The sequence below is a fragment of the Rhineura floridana genome, chromosome 10 (genome assembly GCF_030035675.1).
Source record: "Rhineura floridana isolate rRhiFlo1 chromosome 10, rRhiFlo1.hap2, whole genome shotgun sequence".
Lineage (NCBI taxonomy): Eukaryota > Metazoa > Chordata > Lepidosauria > Squamata > Rhineuridae > Rhineura > Rhineura floridana.
This window is the reverse complement of record NC_084489.1, coordinates 79,080,550-79,101,183: the sequence shown is the minus strand read 5'-3', so window position 1 is coordinate 79,101,183 and position 20,634 is coordinate 79,080,550. Positions and strand designations below refer to the sequence as shown.

The 20,634-nt window shown below is 43.0% G+C and overlaps 1 protein-coding gene across 11 annotated transcripts in view; it reads right to left on the bottom strand.

Moving 5' to 3' along the window:
* The window catches only part of KMT2C (lysine methyltransferase 2C), a 283,231-nt gene that overhangs the window by 194,635 nt on the left and 67,962 nt on the right, over nucleotides 1-20,634 (bottom strand). For all 11 annotated transcript variants that reach the window (XM_061587632.1, XM_061587631.1, XM_061587633.1 and 8 more), the window contains exons 2-3: nucleotides 14,003-14,091; nucleotides 742-880 (exon numbers count right to left, since the gene is read on the bottom strand). In XM_061587632.1, the coding sequence (XP_061443616.1) occupies nucleotides 742-880; nucleotides 14,003-14,091 (228 nt within the window). The remainder of the gene's footprint in view (nucleotides 1-741; nucleotides 881-14,002; nucleotides 14,092-20,634) is intronic.

Sequence of the window (20,634 nt, the reverse complement as noted above, 5' to 3'; positions counted from 1 at the left end):
GGTATAGTTGCAACCAAAGTGTAATGGATAAATAGCAAATGGAGTGTACATTTTTAATACTTAGCATTTATTTATACTTCTGCAATGAAGCAGGCTTAGGCCTGTAACAAAGAGGAAATGAAGACTAGGTTACTCAAAATAGAAAAATATGAAACTAAATTAAATGTGAAATTTATTATACAATAAATTACAGCGCTAGAAGCAACTAAAATATCAAAGAACTGTATTAAAATCAGATGTATTTTGATGGCAAGACCATGCAGAAGGTTGAAGGTTCAATCCATAGTATCGAGTAGTAGATGAAAGGAAATACCTCTGCCTGATACCCTTGAATGATGCTGCCAGTCAGAGGAGACAATACTGGGCTAGATGGAAAAATAGTCTCCTCTGATATAAGGCAGTTTCCAACATTTGTAACATAAAGGATTTACATTTTGGTTGTATTAAATCCACACATAAATCTACAAAAGTATTTTAATCTGCTGAGGTAATATCTTACAATACTGATACCACCTTGTGTAGTTTGTTAACAGAGGTCAACAGGAAACAGGCTTTGGCACTCCTGCTGCCCCTGCACACTAAGCCATAAGTCTCAAAATATAGCAGCTGCCCACACAGGTTACTGCTGCAAAGCAGAATGATGAGACAAAGGCTATACTCCCAGCATTCTCTGCACCATTTCTTCATATTCCAGCCCTTCCCCCAACACTGACTCAGCATCTGTCTGTCTCTCTTTCTAACCTGGTTTTTGCTTCAACACCAACAGAGGCAATGGAGCTTGAAGATTCCACAGACACTGAGCAATGAAGAATTGGTGTTAGCTTCTTGTCACCATCCACTTCAGTTTGGCCATCCTCCTTTGCAGATTGTTCTTTGATTTCTATTTAACAGAGAGTAAGTTGATTAAAGATAACACTTTTAAGTTTTAAGTGTTAAGAAAATCTGTCACACCATTGTCCTGCTCTACATAATGTTTTTCTGTTTATGTTCCAAAACTTCACTCTTACAATATTCAGGTATAAATATACCCTGTTCCATGAATTTATTGATAATTTAATTAAATAATTATGCCTATATCAATATGTTTAAGCAGATCAATATGGTTTAATCTCTTTCAGTGTAATAGCAGTTTTAAAAATATAAATGTCACCATATCACTAGCACCGGCAAGGACCATAAAACTGAGTATTCACAAGTTTAATAAACTAGGCACACAGAGATACTGTTATCAAAGCAAACAAAAACACTGCTTCAAAATAATTTTGCCTGAATCTGAAATTTAAATTGTAAAAAAGAAAGCTGAGTTCAGATTTAACATTTCTACATCCTTAAGATATTGTAAAATTAATTTTGGCACTGAAACAGAAATACTGATACAGCAATTTTTTTCATCTTTATCAATAACCCAAATTTGCTGCCAAACTTTTACATGTTGAAGTTAGGGAATTCATGCTAAAGTTTCACAGTTCAGAGTTGGCAACATTTTAAATTGTACACATCAGATTTGTTTCAGCTATAGTTATAATTCAAGCAATGTTTTGTAAAAGTACTATTATATTTTCAATCATTTCTTTCACTTTTAAGCATATGAAAATTAAGTTAGGAAATGGGAGGAATAATAACAGACTGAGTAATAGCAAGTATAGATGCAGACAGCAATCCAATACACACTTACCTGGGTTCTCACTGAACCCAATGAAACTTACTTCTGAGTAGGCATGTGCTGGATTGCAGCCTAAGATGTTCCGGTGTTTCGTACAATTTCTACTGTGTGCAACAACAGTTGCAAACATAGGCTAATTGCAGATTCAACACACTACAGATTGCTAAAAAATACTATACCTAATATGGTATAATTTAAAATTCAACACACACATATTATAAAGCATAGAATATAACATGGCAATTCAGAGGAGAGAGGAAAGCCAACTGCCATATTACTGACAACATCTGCATTAAAGCAAAGAGGACAACGGCATAGAGGAGTTGCTCCATCCCCTTGATCACTTTGGTTGCCCTTTTTTGGAACCTTTTCCAGCTCTACAATATCCTTATTGAGGTGTGGCGACTAGTACTGTACAGAGTATTCCAAATGTGGCTGCACCATAGATTCATATAATGGCATTATGATATTGGCATTTTATTTTCAATACCTTTCCTAATGATCCCTAGCATGGAATTTGCTGTGGCACGCTGGGTCAGCATCTTCATTGAACTATACACTACAACCCCAAGGTCTCATTCCTGGTCGGTCACCACCAGTTCAGACACCTTGAGTGTGTATGTGAATTACAGATTTTTTCACTCCAATATATGCAACTTTACACTTGTTTACACTGAATTCTATTTGCCATTTTTTGCCCATTCACTCAGTTTGAACAGGTCCTTTTGGAGCCCTTCTCAATCCCTTTTTTGTTTTAACATCCCTGAATAATTTAGTATCATCAGCAAACTTGGCCACCTCCCTGCTCACCCTTAATTATAGGTCATTTATGAATAGGTTAAGAAGCACGGGTACCAATACCAATCCTTGGAGGACTCCACTTTTTACAGCCCTCCATTGGGAGAACTATCTATTTATTCCTACTCTCTGCTTCCTGTTTCCTAGCCAGTTCCTGATCCACAAGGGGACCTTCTCCTCTTATTCCATGACTGCTAAGCTTACTTAGGAGATTGACCTGGATAAACAAACAGATTTCTTCTGCATCCTGAAACCACAGGAAACGTAATAAAACTTTCATTGAGGGATTCAAACTGACAATTCCTTGAATGGCCCAGTGTTCACACAGGATGTCCATCTGTTAAAGCCTGAAGTCCACATCTTTTAGTTCAGTTAATAAAAGGTGGGTTTTTAGTGTGATCACCCTATACTAAAGCAATGGGTGATATCCTATAGTGACTGTCTGCTGATACAGAGGAATCCATCAACAGAATGGAGAAGACAATTTTTGGCTATGCTTCTCTCCCCCTACACCCACCTAAATCCAGAGGATCCCCCCACTTTCTGGTGAAGATTTAGAGGATCTGTGGGGCAATGAAGGAAGAAGGAGGGAATCGCCAAAAATTACTTCCCTCTCCATTCTGCTGATGGATTCCCTTCCTTCTGGTGACAATCACCAATGGATACTCAATATTAGGGAAGACATATATATTACAGAGTCAAACGTGAGACTAATGAGAATACAACTGGTTAGACAACACTGTAGTTACCACTAACATATGGTACCACTAACATATGGAATGGACTGCCTTCAAGTCGATTCCGACTTATGGGAGACTCTAAGAATAGGGTTTTCATGGTAAACAGTATTCAGAGGGGGTTTACCATTGCCTTCCTCTGAGGCTGAGAGGCAGCGACTGGCCCAAAGTCACCCAGTGAGCTTCATGGATGTGTGGGGATTCAAACCCTGGTCTTTAACTAACTAATTTCATATGATCTATATTCAGACACTGAAACTAGAAATTTGTACACTGATGGGGGACAACATTAAATAATTTTTGGCGGGACAAATTAGACCATTAATTGTAGTGAAGAATACAGATGGATGTTGCAAATGGATTTAAGCCTCAAAGGTCCAGAGGATACCAATCCAAAGGATTAATAACTATAAAGAAGTAGTTACTAGTTTATGAGGATTTTAAGAAAGGCAACGATTAAAGGATTAGAATATAAAATTCAATTTCTACTGATTTGGTAACAGCCAATTCTTCAAATAGAAATTTGTTGAAAATACCGTATATTCCGGCGTATAAGACGACTTTTTAACCCAGGAAAATCTTCTCAAAAGTTGGGGGTCGTCTTATACGCCGGGTGTCGTCTTATAGGGCGGGTGCTGAAAAAGAGCGGGAAAATTAAGTCAAAAAATGACGGAGAAGAAGGGGCAATGGCGGCCGTATGCTGTTGAACTGGGGAGAAACTGCCCAGCACAGGCCCGCAGGAGCAGCCGCGGGGCCGATAGCCGCACTAGCGGCTCTGAAAAAACAAAAATCCCAGAAGGGATTGGCAGGTGAAAACTGAGAAGGATAAATCAGCAGGGACAGGCAGCCGTCGTAGCCGACTGCAGAGCTCTCCGCGGCGGAATTAAAGCCGCGGTGTGCAGCTGAGGAAAAAATCACTCTAACGAGAGCGCCGCAGCCGCAGGCTCTCGTGGGCGGCAATACTAAAATCGGGTGGCGAGGAAAAGCAGGGAGCCGCAGCCGCAAGCTCCCGCCTGAGAGAGAACCGCAGCCGCAGTCTCTCCAATGACGCCACAGGACGCGGCTCGAGGCAGCCTAGCCGAGAAAAGCCGCTCCGGGAGAGTCGCGAGCTCCCAAGACTGTGACGGAGCTCGGGAAGAAAAACTCGGAAACGGCCAAAGCCGTACAGACCCGCAGCCGCGGTCGCTCTAGGAGCCGTCAGACAATCAACGGGGAAAATAAACTGCCCGAGAAATAAAATGAACTGAAAAAAGCAGTGAAAATAAAGACAGGAGAAGGGAGGGACTTGGGAAACACACAAGTACACTACCTCCGCACCGTCAGACAAATACACAACAAAGACGAAAAAACTTAGCTACGCTATAGGATCTCAATCTTGTTCGTATGAAGGCAAGAATGAACTGGAGAGTGGGAGGGGCCTGACGCCCCTAGTCTTGACTTCAAAGACATTCTTGCCTTCGCACGATAGGCTTTGTATACAACAACCAGCCAATCGCCGGTAAGGTACATCGCTTGCATGTCATAAGCAGGGGTAGTCTTATACGGCGAGTATATCCCAAACTCTGTATTTTAACTGGAAAAGTTGGGGGTCGTCTTATACGCCGGAATATACGGTACCTACACCAAAACTTTAGAAGTCAAAGCTAATTTACTATTTATGTCTTTGTTGTTTGTTTTGTAAGCCACTTCCAAGTATCTAGCATAATCTTTTTTTAAAGAAATTAAAATGTCACAGGAGGTAACAAAATCTTTAAATTATCTCAGAAGCTTTAAATTGGAAGGGATCTTTAGGAGCCATCAGTGCCAAATATTGGATTACAGCAAACTAATCTTTCCTAGAAAAAGCTTAGGCCAAGTCTTAGGCTTCAGGCCTGAGGGCCCCCCCCCATTCAGCTTTAAGTTACATAAGCACAAGGGGTGGTTTTTCCCCATGAGATATAACGGAGGAAATTGTGATATCCTGTTGGCATTAAGGCCTTTCCCACCCCCCATAAATACATACTGCTTGATTTGATTGGTTGGTTGATTTGGATGCTAATAGACAATTGATTAATTGACCAATTTAATCAATTGTGATACTGATTAATCAAGGGAGTTGATTATGCCTCCTAAAAAAGGTAGAGGGGGGTAAGGGCAAGGCCCCCAAGGTGCCGCCCAAGCAGACACCCATAATGGTAGTGCCATCGGATGAGGTTGAGGTGCCCCCACGGGCTGCTATCCTGTCCTGGTTGGAGGCACTGGAGTGGCGGAAAGGACAGGAGGGGAGTCAGGAGCGCAGGATCCTGAGTTTCCTGGACTGTCTTGGGCTAGGCCTAAGCGGGCTAAGAGGCAAATGGGGACAAATGGTACAGGTGCTAACGTGAGTACTGTTAATTTGATTTTAGCTTGGCTGGATGCACTGGAGGCTGGGCCTAGCACAGCCCCTGTTGTAACATCTGAGAGGGAAGTGACGGAGAGGCCGGTCCCAGAGCAACAGTTGCCTGCGGCGCCCTTGGAAGCGAATGCAGGAGGTAAGTCGGCCGCACAGGTTCCATGGTGGGGCTGACCTGGTTGGGGTATGCCGCCATGGGGGTTCTGGCCTCAGGGCCTGGGAGTGGAGGCAGGTCAGGCAGCTGGGGTTGGTGGTGGAGTCAATGTTTCTGGTCAAACTCAGCAGACACCGCTTATGGCGGCTTGTACCCAGCTGTGGCAGCCGTCAGGGTCAGGTATGGAAACTGAGGCTGCTACTGTAGAAAGGGCAAGCCAGCCCACAGAGACTTCGGTTCCCCCGTAGGTAACTGAACAGCCAGCCAAGGAGGTGGATGAGGACCCATTGGGGGCTATAGGGGCAGACACTATTCCATTTGGAGAAACATCAACGCCTCTTGGCTTTCATTTGCACCTTGCCACAAGGGAAAAAATTCTGAGGGAAAAATGTTGACTTGTTCTCCCTGCTATTCAGGGAGCCTCCTAAAAAGGACAAGGAGAAAGGGGAGGATAGGGATCTTGATAGACCCAGGCATAGAAGGGTGCACAGGTGATGGGCCAACTGGCTGCTGGCCTACCTGATTTACACAGGGGTTATATTACAGAAGCAGCTGCGGAGTGGTCCACTGCTCCTTAAGTACCTGGATATTATTTGTAGGAGTTATTCAGTTCTCTGGCCTTGCATGGCTCTCATATGATGAGGTGTTTAGGATGCGGGCGGCCTTTGACGCGGCTTTGCCATGGGATAGGAAGGAGCCCGAGTTATGGCTGCAATTCATGGTGGCCACCCGGGCTATTGGGGGAGATAGGAGTGATAGCGGACATCTACTGAGCAGGCAGCCAGTGGCTACCCTTCCCCACTTTAATGTGGGGCAAGGGGTTCAACACAGGCTGCTCTGCTGGGAATTCAGCTCCAGGGGGGGTTGCGCTCACAATCCCTGTCATTTCCAGCACAAGTGCTCCATCTGCGGGGGTTCACACTCATGCACCAGTTGCCCCCGGGGCAAATCATTTATAGGGGGGGCAGGGACATGCAGGGAGGCAGGAAGCAGCCCCCTCCTAGCACTGCTCAAGGTAAAGGGCCCCTCCCCAGTTAAACTGGAGGTGCTGAGGGCATTGTTTGTAGGCTACCCAGTAGCAGGAGGAGGTCAGTTCTTGTTGCAAGGTTTTTCATTGGGTTTTAGGATACCATATACCGGTCAGCGGATTGCTTTCATGTCTAGGAACCTTAAGTCTGTCCGGGACATGGAAGCAATTGCAAGGGGTAAGACTGACAAAGAGGTACAGGTGGGTATGGTGCTGGGACCTTTCCCAGCACCCCTTATCATGACTCTGAGAGTGTCCCCCCTGGGAATAGTGCCCAAAAAAGCTCCTGGGGAATTTAGATTGATTCATCACTTGTCTTACCCTTGGGGGCACTCTGTCAATGATTTCATCCCAGATAGCCTGTGCACAGTGCGCTATACCTCTTTTGATTCCACAGTGTGAATGGTGCATGCATGCAGTAGAGGTGCCCTTATGGGCAAATGCGACATCAAGTCTGCTTTTCGTCTCTTGCCCGTCCACCCAGGGGATTTGAGCTCCTGGGATTTGCCTTCTCTGGCCAATTCTATGTGGATAGGGCGTTGCCTACGGGCTGCTCTATTTCCTGCACAGTCTTTGAGCGCTTTTGCTCCTTCCTGGAATGGGCGGTCAAGAGACAGGTAGGCTCTGATGCAGTTGTGCACTTTCTGGATGATTTTTTGTTTGCAGGTGCTGCAGGTTCAGCCGCATGCCAGCAGCTGATGTCTCATTTTTCTGACTTAGCAGGGGAGCTTGAGGTTCCCTTAGCCACAGAAAAGACGGAAGGCCCGTCCGCAGCGTTGACCTTTCTAGGTATCGAGATTGACACTGAGGAGCAGTGCTGCCGGCTGCCCAGGGATGTTTGGCCTGTTACAGGCCAAGATCCGGGAGGTCTCGGGGGTCAGGAAGGTTTCCCTGGCAGCTTTGCACAAGCTGGCTGGGCAATTGAATTTTGTGTGTCGGGTCACTGCACCAGGCCAGGCATTCCTGTGGTGGGTGTATGACGCAATGGTAGGTCTTTCTCGACCTCACCACAGATACCGAGTCACAGCAGCTTTGCAAGCTGACCTTGACGTGTGGTTGTCCTTTTTACGCGTCTTCAATGGGGTTTCATTTTGGAGAGAGAACCTGCTTTTAGAAGTGGAGCTACAAGTCCAGTCAAATGCCTCAGGGGCATTTGGCTTTGGGGTGGTATTGGGAAATTCATGGTGTAGGGGTGACTGGCCAGAGGATTGGATTAGGGATGGGCTGACCAAAGATTTGACTTTCCTCGAATTCTTTCCCATCGTAGTTCCGGCCTACTTGTGGGCAGAGAGGCTGCAGAACTCTACTGTTCATTTTTGGTGTGGTAACATCGCTACAGTCCAGGTTATCAACTCCCTTACATCCAGAAATCCAAGGGTTATGGGTCTGGCCCGATCCTTTGTTCTCCAGTGCTTGTATTTCAATGTCTTATTTCGGGCGAGACATGTCCTGGTATTAATAATGGTGTTGCTGATTCTCTGTCGTGGAACCAGATGGAGAGGTTTCGACATTTGGTGCCACTGGCCAGGGCTCAGCAGAGGCTGTCCCGCCCGAGATTTGGGAGATTGGTGAGTGGAGTCAGAGAGGCCCATAAGCCTATCCATTGCACCCAGCACGCTAGCCAGCTATTAGAGAGCAGGTAGGGAGTTCCAGGAGTTTAGGGGCAGCAGGGGCTATGCACAAAGGTGACCTATCCCCATGGAGCACCTGCTGGAATTCCTGGTGGAAGGCCGGAGGAAGGGCCTTTCTATCAGGACTCTGAGAGTTAAGCTGGCAGGGCTTTCATTTATAGCCAAGGCGGGAGGGGGGTTATGGATCATGCAGATGATTTTCGGGTCCATCGGATGTTGGCAGGCTGGGCTCGAGAGAGCCCTGCTGTCCCTGATGCTTGTCACCCATTGCCACCCAATTTGCTAGTGGGGCTTTTAGGGTGTTGGGATGGCATATGCTCTTCCCGCTATGTGGTTCAGCTGCTTCATGCAGAGGCCCTCACGTTATTTCGGGGGGGGGCTTTTAGGGTCAGCGAGATGGTAGCTGGGTCCAAGTTGGACTCATCTTTACACGTACTTCTCTAGTTGGATGTTAGTTTAGAGGGGGGTTGTGCCACGGTTAACTTGCAATGGTCCAAGATGGACCAGGGGCATAAGGGGACGTTGTGTAGTTCTACCGGCATCCCCTGTACTGGACATCTGTCCAGTGAGGGCATTGCACTGTTTTCTGGAGGTGAGGGGCACAGAGCCGGGTTACTTGTTTATTCATGAGGGGGTCCCCCCCCTTGACTAAGTTTAAGTTTGCGGCGCTTACCAAACTAGCGCTACGGGGTTTGGGTCTCAACCCTGTGAGGTTTGGGACCCATTTGTTCAGGACTGGGGCTACTTCTACTGCAGCGAGTATCGGATTTTCACCTACGCATGTACAGGCCATCGGGAGATGGAAATCGAGGGCATACAGAGATTATATTCGACCCTTGGAGGGAACAGGCAGGCCTCTGGCCTAACCTCTAGTAATTATTTTGTTTTGGCAGGTTGCTGGAGGGGGATGGAGCTGATGCGCATCCTAATCTGTGGCCATAGCATGGTCTTATGGGCAGGCCGTAGGGCCACGAAGTCACATTTTGGTGCACAGCTGGGCCTTGGGGCAATGGCTGGGCTGATGGGGGATGTGCTGGGACGGGCTCCTACCCATGTTGTTCCAGCATGGTTTGGTCCAGATGGTTCCACACGTGTTGGTCATTCACCTGTGTGGGAATTACCTTGGTTTACTCAAGGGCAAGGCCCTTAGTTTGCAAGCATGTGAGGACATGCAATTGGTGAGGCACCGTTGGCCTCTGGTCCAGATAATATGGTCGGACATACTCCTTCGCAGGGAGTGGCGCTGTTTTGGGGACCCGAAGGGGATCGATAGGGCTTGCAAGAAGGTCAACCAGCAGATTCCGCTTGCTCTTCTTGCTCATGGGGGTGGGTTTTGCATCACCCTTAAATATGGCACACGCAGGTTGAACTGTATAGGGTGGATGAGGTTCACCTGATGGATGCAGGGAACGACATCCTTTTAGATGACCTGCAGAGGTGTCTGCGAGGCATTGTGCTCAGCAGTAGGGTTAAGGGGGACTAAATAGAGATTTATCCCCCTTTGGTGGCGGATAGGTGTGGGAAAGGAAGTAGGTAAGGACAGCTAGGTGGCCCCCTTAGGCACCTTTGGAGGTGATAGGTGGTTCTGGAGGCCTGCCAGGAAGGGTTTTACGGCCCGAGGGCAGGATATGGACTGCTTCTGGGGCCTGCTTACCTCATTCAATCGGAGTTGTAGGGCCCTAGGGGCTGGTGACATGGGAAGGCCCCCCTGCTCACCTAAAGGTGGGGCTGGGGTAAGGGGTAAGAAAAAGGGGCTTACACTTGCCCCAGCAGGGGCTGGTCTCCCGAGAGCTGTACTCCAAATACTTGCTTATAGTTAGTTCCGCGCCTAGGTTTTCCTCTGCAGGTTAAAGTTTGGTTTATAGTTTAATAAACTATAAACCCAGTTTACTGTAGTCCGTGTGTTATTTCAACCCTCTGCCGCAAAAAATATACAGCTTTATTTTGAAAACCTCCAAAATGAAGGGAATTAATTCACTTCTTGAAATTGTTACTGAGCTACTTTTACATATTTCTCCTCATGACAGAGAGGAAGACAGGACAGGATCTCTCTGCAGCAGTGCCTCAGTTAAGGAATATATTGCCTTGGGAGGTTCCACAAGCCTCCTCATCGTGTTTAGCAATCAAGTTGAAACAGATTTGCTTAGGCACACTTTTTTTTAGTATGGTTTCTGGTTCTGATTATCCTTTGTTCTTGATCTTGTTCTTATATTTTTGTCACACAGGTTGATGCTGAATTAGTATTATTTTTATTGCTTTAATATAATTTGTTGCTTCTTAAGGCCAAAGATACAAATATAAATGATCATAGGATAAATAAAAGATTACTTTCCCGTAATTTAAACCAATTGTGTAAGGACATATAACCTAGATATATAACTAATTAAAAAACACAGAACCCAGACAGAAATTACATGCTTTAAAGATTACAGCTGTTTTCACATAACAAACCTTATAACATTAAATATTCCAGCCCCCAAGAGCTTAATATTTCTCAGCTTCATTTTTTTCCTCTAAGCTGCTAATCATCAATATTTGTGTTATTTCATTTATTTTATTATGGAGGAAAGCATGAAAATAAAACATTCAAAAAGGTTTAAAACCTCCAAAGTATCTACAAAAATACAAATTGTATGCCCTTTCCATTTCCACTGACTGTCAGCATAGTTGTTTTATGCTGACATCACTGTAAACAATGGTTAAATATGTAAGCAGTATTTGTAGTTAGACAATATTTCAAACGGGGACTGAATCTAGTTTCAAAACCTTGAAACAGAGATTTTGGCTAGTATTAACCAGTGCTTGGAATGAACTTTGGTTTGGTTGAATGAAGTTCACTGAACTAATTCAAATATTTCTGAACTACACCTGAAGTAGTTCCTATAATTACCAGGCAAACTATAAAGATGAATTAGGTCCACTATAGCATAGAACTTTGAACACTTTCTAGTTCATTTCCTCCCCATCTAAAAAAAAGCAGTAAGTGGTGGCAATATTCTAAGGCTTATTAGGCAGATATGGAGGTGCTCCTGTTGCTAAGGATGCTTACTGACTTAGGCTGTAATCCAATACCTGTCTACTCAGAAGTAAGCTCCACTGGGTTCAATGAAATTTACGCCCAGGTAAGTGTGTATTGGATTGCAGCCTTGATCACTTTTGCTAAGCAATCAGAAGGAAAGAATGTGAGGCATTGCCTGTATTTTCCCTGCTGAAGAGATATGCTCTCTCTTCCAACAGGAGCACCTTGCAGCAAGAATTCGGGTATAGGAACAAAGTGAATGATGCCTTGTGCTTTGAACAGCTGTGTGGCTGGCACACTTTAAACAGGACAAGCCTTTTCTAGTTGGAAGAATAATTCTGGGCAAAGCTTGACCTGCTGACATTCTGTCACACACCTTATCATTTATGTGTAGCCCGATTGCGAAAATTTTCTTGCCGATAAAACTTTTAATGACTAAAAAGTTCATTTAGATTAACCTGAACTAGTTTGTTTTAGAGATCGAAAAACATGATGAAGTCACAATTAGGAATATCTTGATCTTATTGGGATCCAAAGAGAACAGATGAACTCAGATTTAAGTGGGTCCTACTCTAATTGTAGTCAGAGACACAGAGTTCAACCAACTTACACCAGTCAGTAATTAATCTATATAGCTGGAAAGATGACACTAAGTGTCCATTTAGTCTGTTGCAGAGAAATTATGCTGCTTAGTCCGCATAAAAAGTAGAATGGCACTGCTAGGAGTGGTAGTTTCAGCAGATAAACAAACCCTTGACAGCAGAATAGCACTGAGGTAGTCTGGATAGGGATGGAAGCTGTGTACTACTGGAAGCAGACTTAATATTTCAGTAAGACTATGTCCAAATAGCATAAACACAAGAACTGTTGCTGAATGCTTGCTGGAACTGTCCAGTTTGTTCTATTTTATCCCAAAAGGAATGTGTATAAACAGGCAGATTGCCTGCTTAAATAACTTGACAGATTTCAAACATTTCAACGACACACTACTCTTCTAGGCAGAAGTGACTGCATGGGATATGAACCATCCCTTCATAGTGAATACATCTCTTGAATCTCACTCCCAGCAGTGCAGAACTCAGAAGAAAAATGCGGCAGTGAAAAAGAATTAATATAAAAGACACTCCAGGAACTCCCTTTAATGAGGAACAGTAATCAACCAAAAGAGAAGGAAAAGGAAAAGCTTATGATCAGTGGGTGAAAACCAGGAATTCTTGCTAATTTGCAACAGTGAGGAAAGATCTGATCATGAAGATTGCTTGATGGTTTATGGCCTCCATAATCTATGGCAGGGTTGGGGAACCTCTGGACCTCCAAGTGTTAGGCCCTACAACTCTCAACATTCCTGACCATTGGCTGGCTGGGGCTGTTGGAGTCCAACAACATCATCTGAAGGGCTTCAGGTTCCCCACTCCTGATGGCTATCTAGAAACAGAGAGATAAGTGCCTTGGCCTCTTCAAGAATCTTCCCACACTCGGCTCTGCATATGCACACTGTCAAATGCAGGACTGCACTGAATGACAAAAAAAAACAAAAAACACTTTCAGTACCTAGGATCCTGAGGGTTAGGAAGATGACTGAAAATTGATTTACATTTGTAGTGAAGTGCAAATAGTCTTAGTAACCTGTCCTTACTTTGATTTTCTATCATTTTGTCTTTGATGTAAGTCAGTTATCTAAGGGCAACCATGTCTATTTTCTTCAGCTCCTCATGTTCTTTTCCCATAGAGATAGGTGTCTTAAATATGTTTTCAGTAATACCTCTTTCAAAAGTGCTAGCCTATTTAATTTAATATTTCAGTAAACCATGCTTGTCAAAACCCACTTTTCTACAATTAAAAAAAATCCAAAATTATTTTCTCTAGATGATAATCCATCACATCAGATACTTTCTACTTGTATTCTGTACATCCGTTTTTCCTTACATATGGATATATGCTGGGGAAACAGCTAGAGATGTAAAATTTCCAGAAAAGGTTTTCAGAAAAAATGCAATATTAGCACTTTCTACAGATTGAAAGTCACTCTGTTACTTCAGAAACATCAAATAATTATATACTAGTTGGTTTGGCATAAAAGTATCACATTTGGTATATTAAAAGTACATTTTATTCAAACAATTATTATAAATTGAAGTTACTTTTTTAAATTTTTACTTTTTTTGTAACAAATGAATCTACAAGATCCTGAATTGTAAGGAACAACTGAACTGTAAGGAACCTCTTTCGTTTTGCCAGTTTATGAGGAGCAGGCAAAAAAACAATTTTTAAAAAAACAGAAGAAATCATCAGCATTAATAACAAAGAAAAATATTTATGTCTCCGGTAGTCCTCCACAGTATCTAGCAGACATAAAGCATCCATTCCCATTAAAAAGATTCAATGAAACATTTTATTCATCATGCTAAAATAAAACATTCCATAATCCATGTCTTCTTCATTTTTTTCAATTTTCCAATTTTTGGGGGAAAAACAAAAAAGGCTTCGGGAAAAAAACATTTTTTCCCAATTTTTTCTGGGTTTTTTTCCGGGCCTTCACATATCTAGAAACAGCCCGTATCTCCAAAATTTATAGAACTCTTGTTACTACATGCGCCTTTACCAGTTTCCACAGTGTTTTCTGTTTCTGCTGCCTCCAACCCATCCATACTGTCTTCATCCTCCACTGCAGGTTTTCCTCTACTTCGAGGCCTGTGAAATATAAGAGAGATTGTTTATAATACAGAAGAACACACGCACACTAATTGATGGAGTATGTTACAAGAAGAGAGGCTAAGATGTACCACTTATTCCATTTGTTCATATCTGGCCACTTCATTTTTTATTACAATTGAATGTTTCAGATCAAAAATACATAAACTGGGGTCCAAAGACCTACTTTAGGAATTCACGGTATACTTTGATTTATACAGTGAAACTCCCCCCCTCCTCTTTAAACTGCAATCATATCATTGTATCAAGAACTGCTTTTGAAAGACTCCTTTGTTTCAAAAGCAGTTTGCCACATGGGGGAGAAAGAAGCAATTTTCAAGAAAGCGAAGTCCAAAGCACTCTCGCAAGCCACTGACTAGCTGTGCAATTTTTCAGATACAGGCCATAATTTTAAATCAATGAACAGATTACAAAACCTTTCGGTTGACTAAAAACATGATTGATTGAACAACTGGTTTTTGAAAATCATTTTTAATACAAATTCTGATAAAAGTATCATTTTTACAAGGTGTCCCATCCTCCCCTTCTCTCACATACAGGATGCCTGTTGTAACATTATGCCTACTATGGCACATGTACACATCAAGTTTTTTAAAAAGTATGTGTTGTAGTTTAGAACAATTGTTTCCTTCATATGCAGATTAAAATTCAAAACTTTAGAAAATGTAAATTTACATGAAAAATACAGTCAATTAAAAAAAAGCTACCCAGCATAATCAAGTGGACAAAGGCAGTAAAGACTGTAATCTTAAAGGCACTCACTGCCCAGCTAACTGACCACAATAAAATCCTGCTCAGAAGCATTCAATAACCCTATTTTTTCAGAAAACAATACTACAATCTTAAATTATTTTCAAAGAAATTGTGTGTAAGTCACCACAGCACAAATTATTATTAATGTATTGATTAAATTTATATCCCACCCTTCCTCCCATTAGGAACCCAGGGTGGTAAACAAAAACCTCAAGGGCAGCCCCACAGAGAGCGCATTACAGTAATCCACCTTGATAATAAATAATAATAATAATAATAAATTTAATTTCTTCGTTGCCTATCTGGCCAATGGCCACTCTAGGCAACTTACAAAATTGTTAAAATACAATTGATAAAATACAGTAATACAATATAAAAACAACACATCTGCAGCAACAATATTAAAACTGGGCAGGAGGCATTTCAGTTATAACAATTAACCTTCCCCGGATACCCCGAAGGCCTGCTGAAAGAGCCAGGTCTTTAAGGCTTTCCGAAACACATTTAGAGTAGAGGTTATGAATGCAAGGGCAACAATGCAAGGACAACAATGGTCGGATTATCCTGGTCCAGAAATGACTGCAGCTGTCTTACTAGCCAAAGCTGGTAAAAGGCACTCCTAGCCACTGAGGTCACCTGGGCTCTAGCGACAAAGATGGATCCAGGAGCACCCCCAGACTATGAACCTGCTCTTTCAGATGGAGTATGACCCCATCCAAAGCAAGCAACTGACCAATTATTCAAACTCAGGAACAACCAACCCACAGTGCCTCCATCTTGCTATTGGGCCTCATCCAGCCCATCACCGAGTCCAGGCTGTGGTCCAGGTCTTGCTCGGCCTCTCCCGATTCAGATGTTACAGAGGAATACATCTGGGTATAATCAGCGTACTGCTGACACCTTGCCGCAAATCTCCTGATGACCATTCCCAAGAGCCTCATATAGATGTTAAACAGCATGGGGGACAAGATGGTACCCTGTGGCGCTCCACAACACAACTACCAGGGGGCTGAAAGACAATCACCCAAAGCTATTCTCTGAAAACAACCCTGGCAATAGGATCGGAACCACTGTAAGAGTGCCTCCAATACCCATTACACCAAGTCAGCCCAGAAGGATACCATGGTCAATGGTATCAAAAGCCACCAAGAGATCAAGTAAGAATAACAGGGTTGCACTGCGCCTGTCCTTCTTCTGATAAAGGTCATCCATCAAGGTGACCAAGACTGATTCAGTCCCTTAACCAGGCCCGAACCCAGATAGGAATGGGTCAAGGTAATCTGTTTCATCCAAGAGTAATTGCAATTGCTGCGCCACATCCCTCTCGATCACCTTCACTGGGTGGTAGTTGTTACACACCAATGGATCCAGAGTTGACTTTTTCAGGAGCAGTCAGATCACCACCTCTTTCAGGGCGATTGGGAACACTCACTCCCTCAACAATGTGTTGACCACTCTCTGGGCCCACTCAGTCATGCCCCCTCAACAAGCTTTAGTAAACCAAGAAGGGCAAGGGTCAAGAGGACATGGTGCTGGCCGCATTGTCACAAGCACCTTGTCCACATCATCAGGCCGCATCAACTGAAACCGTTCCCAAGAAGTTGCAGCAGATGTTGCACTGGACACCTCACTGGGGATTACAGTAGATGTGAATGGAGCATCAAGATTGCTATGGAGGTGAGCAGCTTTACCCTCAAACTGCCTTGCGAACAATTCACAGTGGGCCTCCAAAGGGTGTAAAACTCTGTTTCCTGGAGTTGATGTCAACAGACCCCTGACAATATGGAAAGGCTCCACTGGATGGCTACTTGAGGATGCGAGAAGTGGGCCTTCTTCACTACCCTCACTGCCACACAGTAGGCACAGTTATGATGTTTTACACGTACCCGATCAGCCTCATGCCACTTCTTTTGCCACTTATGCTCCAGCCATCGCCCAGCCCATCCAAATAATGAGATTTGATCAATGATACCATCATCTTTGAAAATGTACCCATACATATCACCATAGCATAGAAATCTGGTTTTGCAGCACACAGTAAGAAATTAACATTACATGAAAACTTAAAACATTTTGCAGTTTAAATATCCACACTAATTACCCAAATTTTTCAAAAGTAATCCAGGACAGAATTTTTGAAAACTATGATCATCAGGCTATCAAACAAAACAAACTAAACAAAGGACAGTAGAAAAGTGGTGCTAGCCACAGTGAAAAAGGACTTTTAAAAGGAGAACAACTGTCTGAAATACAAAAGGAGGGTGATGTGAGAGATAAGCAAAAGCAGTTATAAAGAAGTCAGTTTCACTAACGGGAGCTTAAGTTTAAAATGCTTGGGACAGGTCCACAAGTTTTCATATCTACAGTACACTACACAACAATGTAATAATAAAATGAATAAAACTACACTCAACCAAATCTTTATAATTGCCATAATTACACTCAAGAGAATGTACACAATCAGCCTGTGGAAGTAGCACACTTAAGAAACAGAATCTAATTATACCATATTAGATATACATGGGGAGTTTCTTTTCTTTGCACATGTAAGCTTCTGTTCCTGCATTTACATATATGATTGCTTTCTCTTGTCTTAGTATCAATATCATATTGTGTTTTGCCCAAAATAAACTTTTGGCTCATATTTTAATTCTCAAGTTATTTACGTGGACAAAAACAAAAGAAAATTAATACCTGCAGGTGAAGAATTAAATCATGCTCAACCCACTTGAACAAACTGTATGAAAACCTATTTTGCTTGTCTTGTACAAGAAGGGCAGTCAGTGTGGTCCAATAGTGAAAATGTTTCAACAAAGGAGTGGAGAGGAGAGGTTACATATTACCTCTAATCACAGCATCTCCAGCATCCATACATGTTAGTTTTACTAAAGTGAGGAGGTACAAGGATTAAAATAGCACTTTTAAGGCACATATATCAGATTACATTAGAATTCTCACCTCCTATAGAAAACCATTAGGCAATTAAGTTAAAATATTTTCCTTCTGTTTATTTCACAGGTTATATAACATTTGTATTTACATCCTACAGTGAATATATTAATATGCAAAGGACTGAACACAGACACAGAGACCTTTTATATGTGCCACACTTCTGATTTCTCAACTGTGTCCCCCTCCCCCAAACATATTTCAAGCAATGCATTTCACATTAGCAAAATCACAGGTTTGAACTAATTGAATATAATTACTTCTTTTCAATAGAGAACATACCCACATCTGGTGTTTTCACGCATTTTCCTCTTTTGCATTTACTACAAAAGACCTTCCCACTACTACACAGGTTTAAAATAGACCCATTAGGAAAAAAATTACAAAATAGAAGTTGGAAGAATATATTTATACTTTGCTTTAATTGAGTTTTAATATATAAAGCAATCTCAAGAAACAGAATAGTGTTCTATAATCTAAAGCAATACAACTTTTCTTAAAAGGGGCAGGTATTAAAAATTTGCTCTGAAAAGTGGAGTCTGAATTATGTCCAATATTATTTATTTATTATAAGCATGTACGCTGCTCTTGAACTGTGCTCTCACAGGTTACAAATAAATGCGCCAAAGCCAATAAAATCAGGAAAACAAACCACAGCAGGCAGTTAAGACTAGCAAAGAAGAAGAAGCAAAGAACCCCAAAAGCCTAAAAAGCTTTCAAGGCCTGGGCAAATAAAAAAGTTTTCACTGGCACTGAAGTGAGAGAAAGGGTGGTGCCAAACAAGCCTCTCTGGTGAATTCTAAAGATGGGGTGCCACAACAGAAAAGGGTCTCCAGTCACCATCCACCTTACTTTAGATGTGGGAGGAACATGTAATAGGACCACTGAGGCTAAACTAAATAGTCGGGTAGGTACATAAGGGAGTAAGTGGTTCTTTAGAAACATCATCCCAAGCAATATACAGTTTCAAAGGTTAAGATCCATAACTGCAATTGTGCCAAGAGACAATGGAAGACAGCATAACTGTTTCAAAACTGGCATATGTCTGACCCCAATTAGAAATGTTGTTGCCATATTTTGCACCAACCATAGTTTCTGAACAATCCTCAAAGGCAGATGCACATGCAGCATATTTCAGTAGTCTAAGCAAGAGGATACCACTATATGGATAACTGTGACCAGGTACTCTTTTTTGAAGGGATTTAAACTGGTGAAAGGTACTTTGAACCACAGAGGCCTCCAAAGATAAGGCTGTGAACCTGCTCTTTCTGGCCAATTACAATCTCACTCAGGACAAAACGTACATCAACTCAGACCAGATGAACCACCCATTCACATCTTGTGTGACCTGAGCTTCAGTTTACTGTCCCCTATCCAATCCATTACCAATCACACACACAATGGATTCAACACTTCCGCAACTTCACTTAAATTTGATGAAAAAGAGTTGTATGTCATCAGCATATTCCAAATCTCCATATGACCTCACTCAGCTGCTTTCAAGTAGAATAGCACAGGGGTCAAAGTAGAGCCCAGCAAAACCAGAACACTGGTCAGAACAAATGAACCCCAGAACAACTTGTTGAAAACAGGAACAGGACCACCCCACTTGCACCCCAGACAGCTGGTCCAGAAATATACTATGGCTGACTGTATAAAAATCAATTAAGAGGTCCAGGAGAATCAAAAAGACTCTCTTCCCTAACACAAGTCATTCATCAGGGTAACAAAACAGATTTGAAATGGAACTAGATGAATCCATGGTCCCAAGCCATCTAGCATAGTCTAGCATGGCTTTCTTCAAAAGTATCCTCTTTAAGATTAACTGAAATCTCCCATCCCCTCATGCAAGGGGCCATTTATAACCAACCCTGCTGTCAGAAGCCAAAGGCACCTTATCAATACAGAAGGGCCCTACTCATACGGCAGGTTAGGTTCCAGACCCCCGCTGAAAAGTGAAAAGTGCCGAAAAGCGGATCAGCTGTAGCGCAGGGGTCTGGAACCTAACCCGCTGATTGCACCAGAGAAGATCAGCTGTAGCGTGCTCAAGAGTGGGAGTCTGATCGCGCCAGAAGAGGAGACAGCTGATCTTCCCCTTCTCGGGCGCAATCGGGACTCTGATCGCGCCAGAAGAGGAGGAGATCAGCTGTAGCAATCTTCCCCTCCTCCGACGAGATCAGCTGGAGCACGGGGAGCTACAGCCCCCCCTCCAGCTGATCACCCTGCTGGCGCCATATTAGCGGAACACCAAAAAGCAGGGCCCTACTGTATCCTCAGGCCTGAATAACTGAAACTCACCACTAGGAATTTGGGATGAGTAGAGGGTGCTGAGGAGTGATTGCATCCACTAGCCACCCAATTTTATATGCCACAGGGCTGCTAGGGCTTCAACAGGAGCATTAGCTATGCCAACATGAAACTCTCCAAGGGCTCTCAGGAATTCATCACGTTATACTAGCCTCCAGGACAACTCTTATTACCAAAACAGCAGAGAAAAGAGATTGCAACAAGCCTACACTACCAGACAGTGATCCAACCACGACAAGGAAGTCAAATAATAATCTCCCACTCCAGCCACCGTCCTCATGCCCAGAAGAAAACACCAAATTAAGTGTGTATGTGACCTAACATATGGCTTAGGCCAGGGGTGCGGAAGCTTTTTCAGCCTAAGGGTTGCATTATCTCAAAGGCAACCCTCCAGGAGCGCATGTTGGTGGTGGGAAGGGCCAGAGGCAAAACTGGGTGGAGGAATAGATTTGACTTTTACCAGTATACAGTAGATCACAATCCAACCATGCAAAAGTCAGATGCTTCCACACC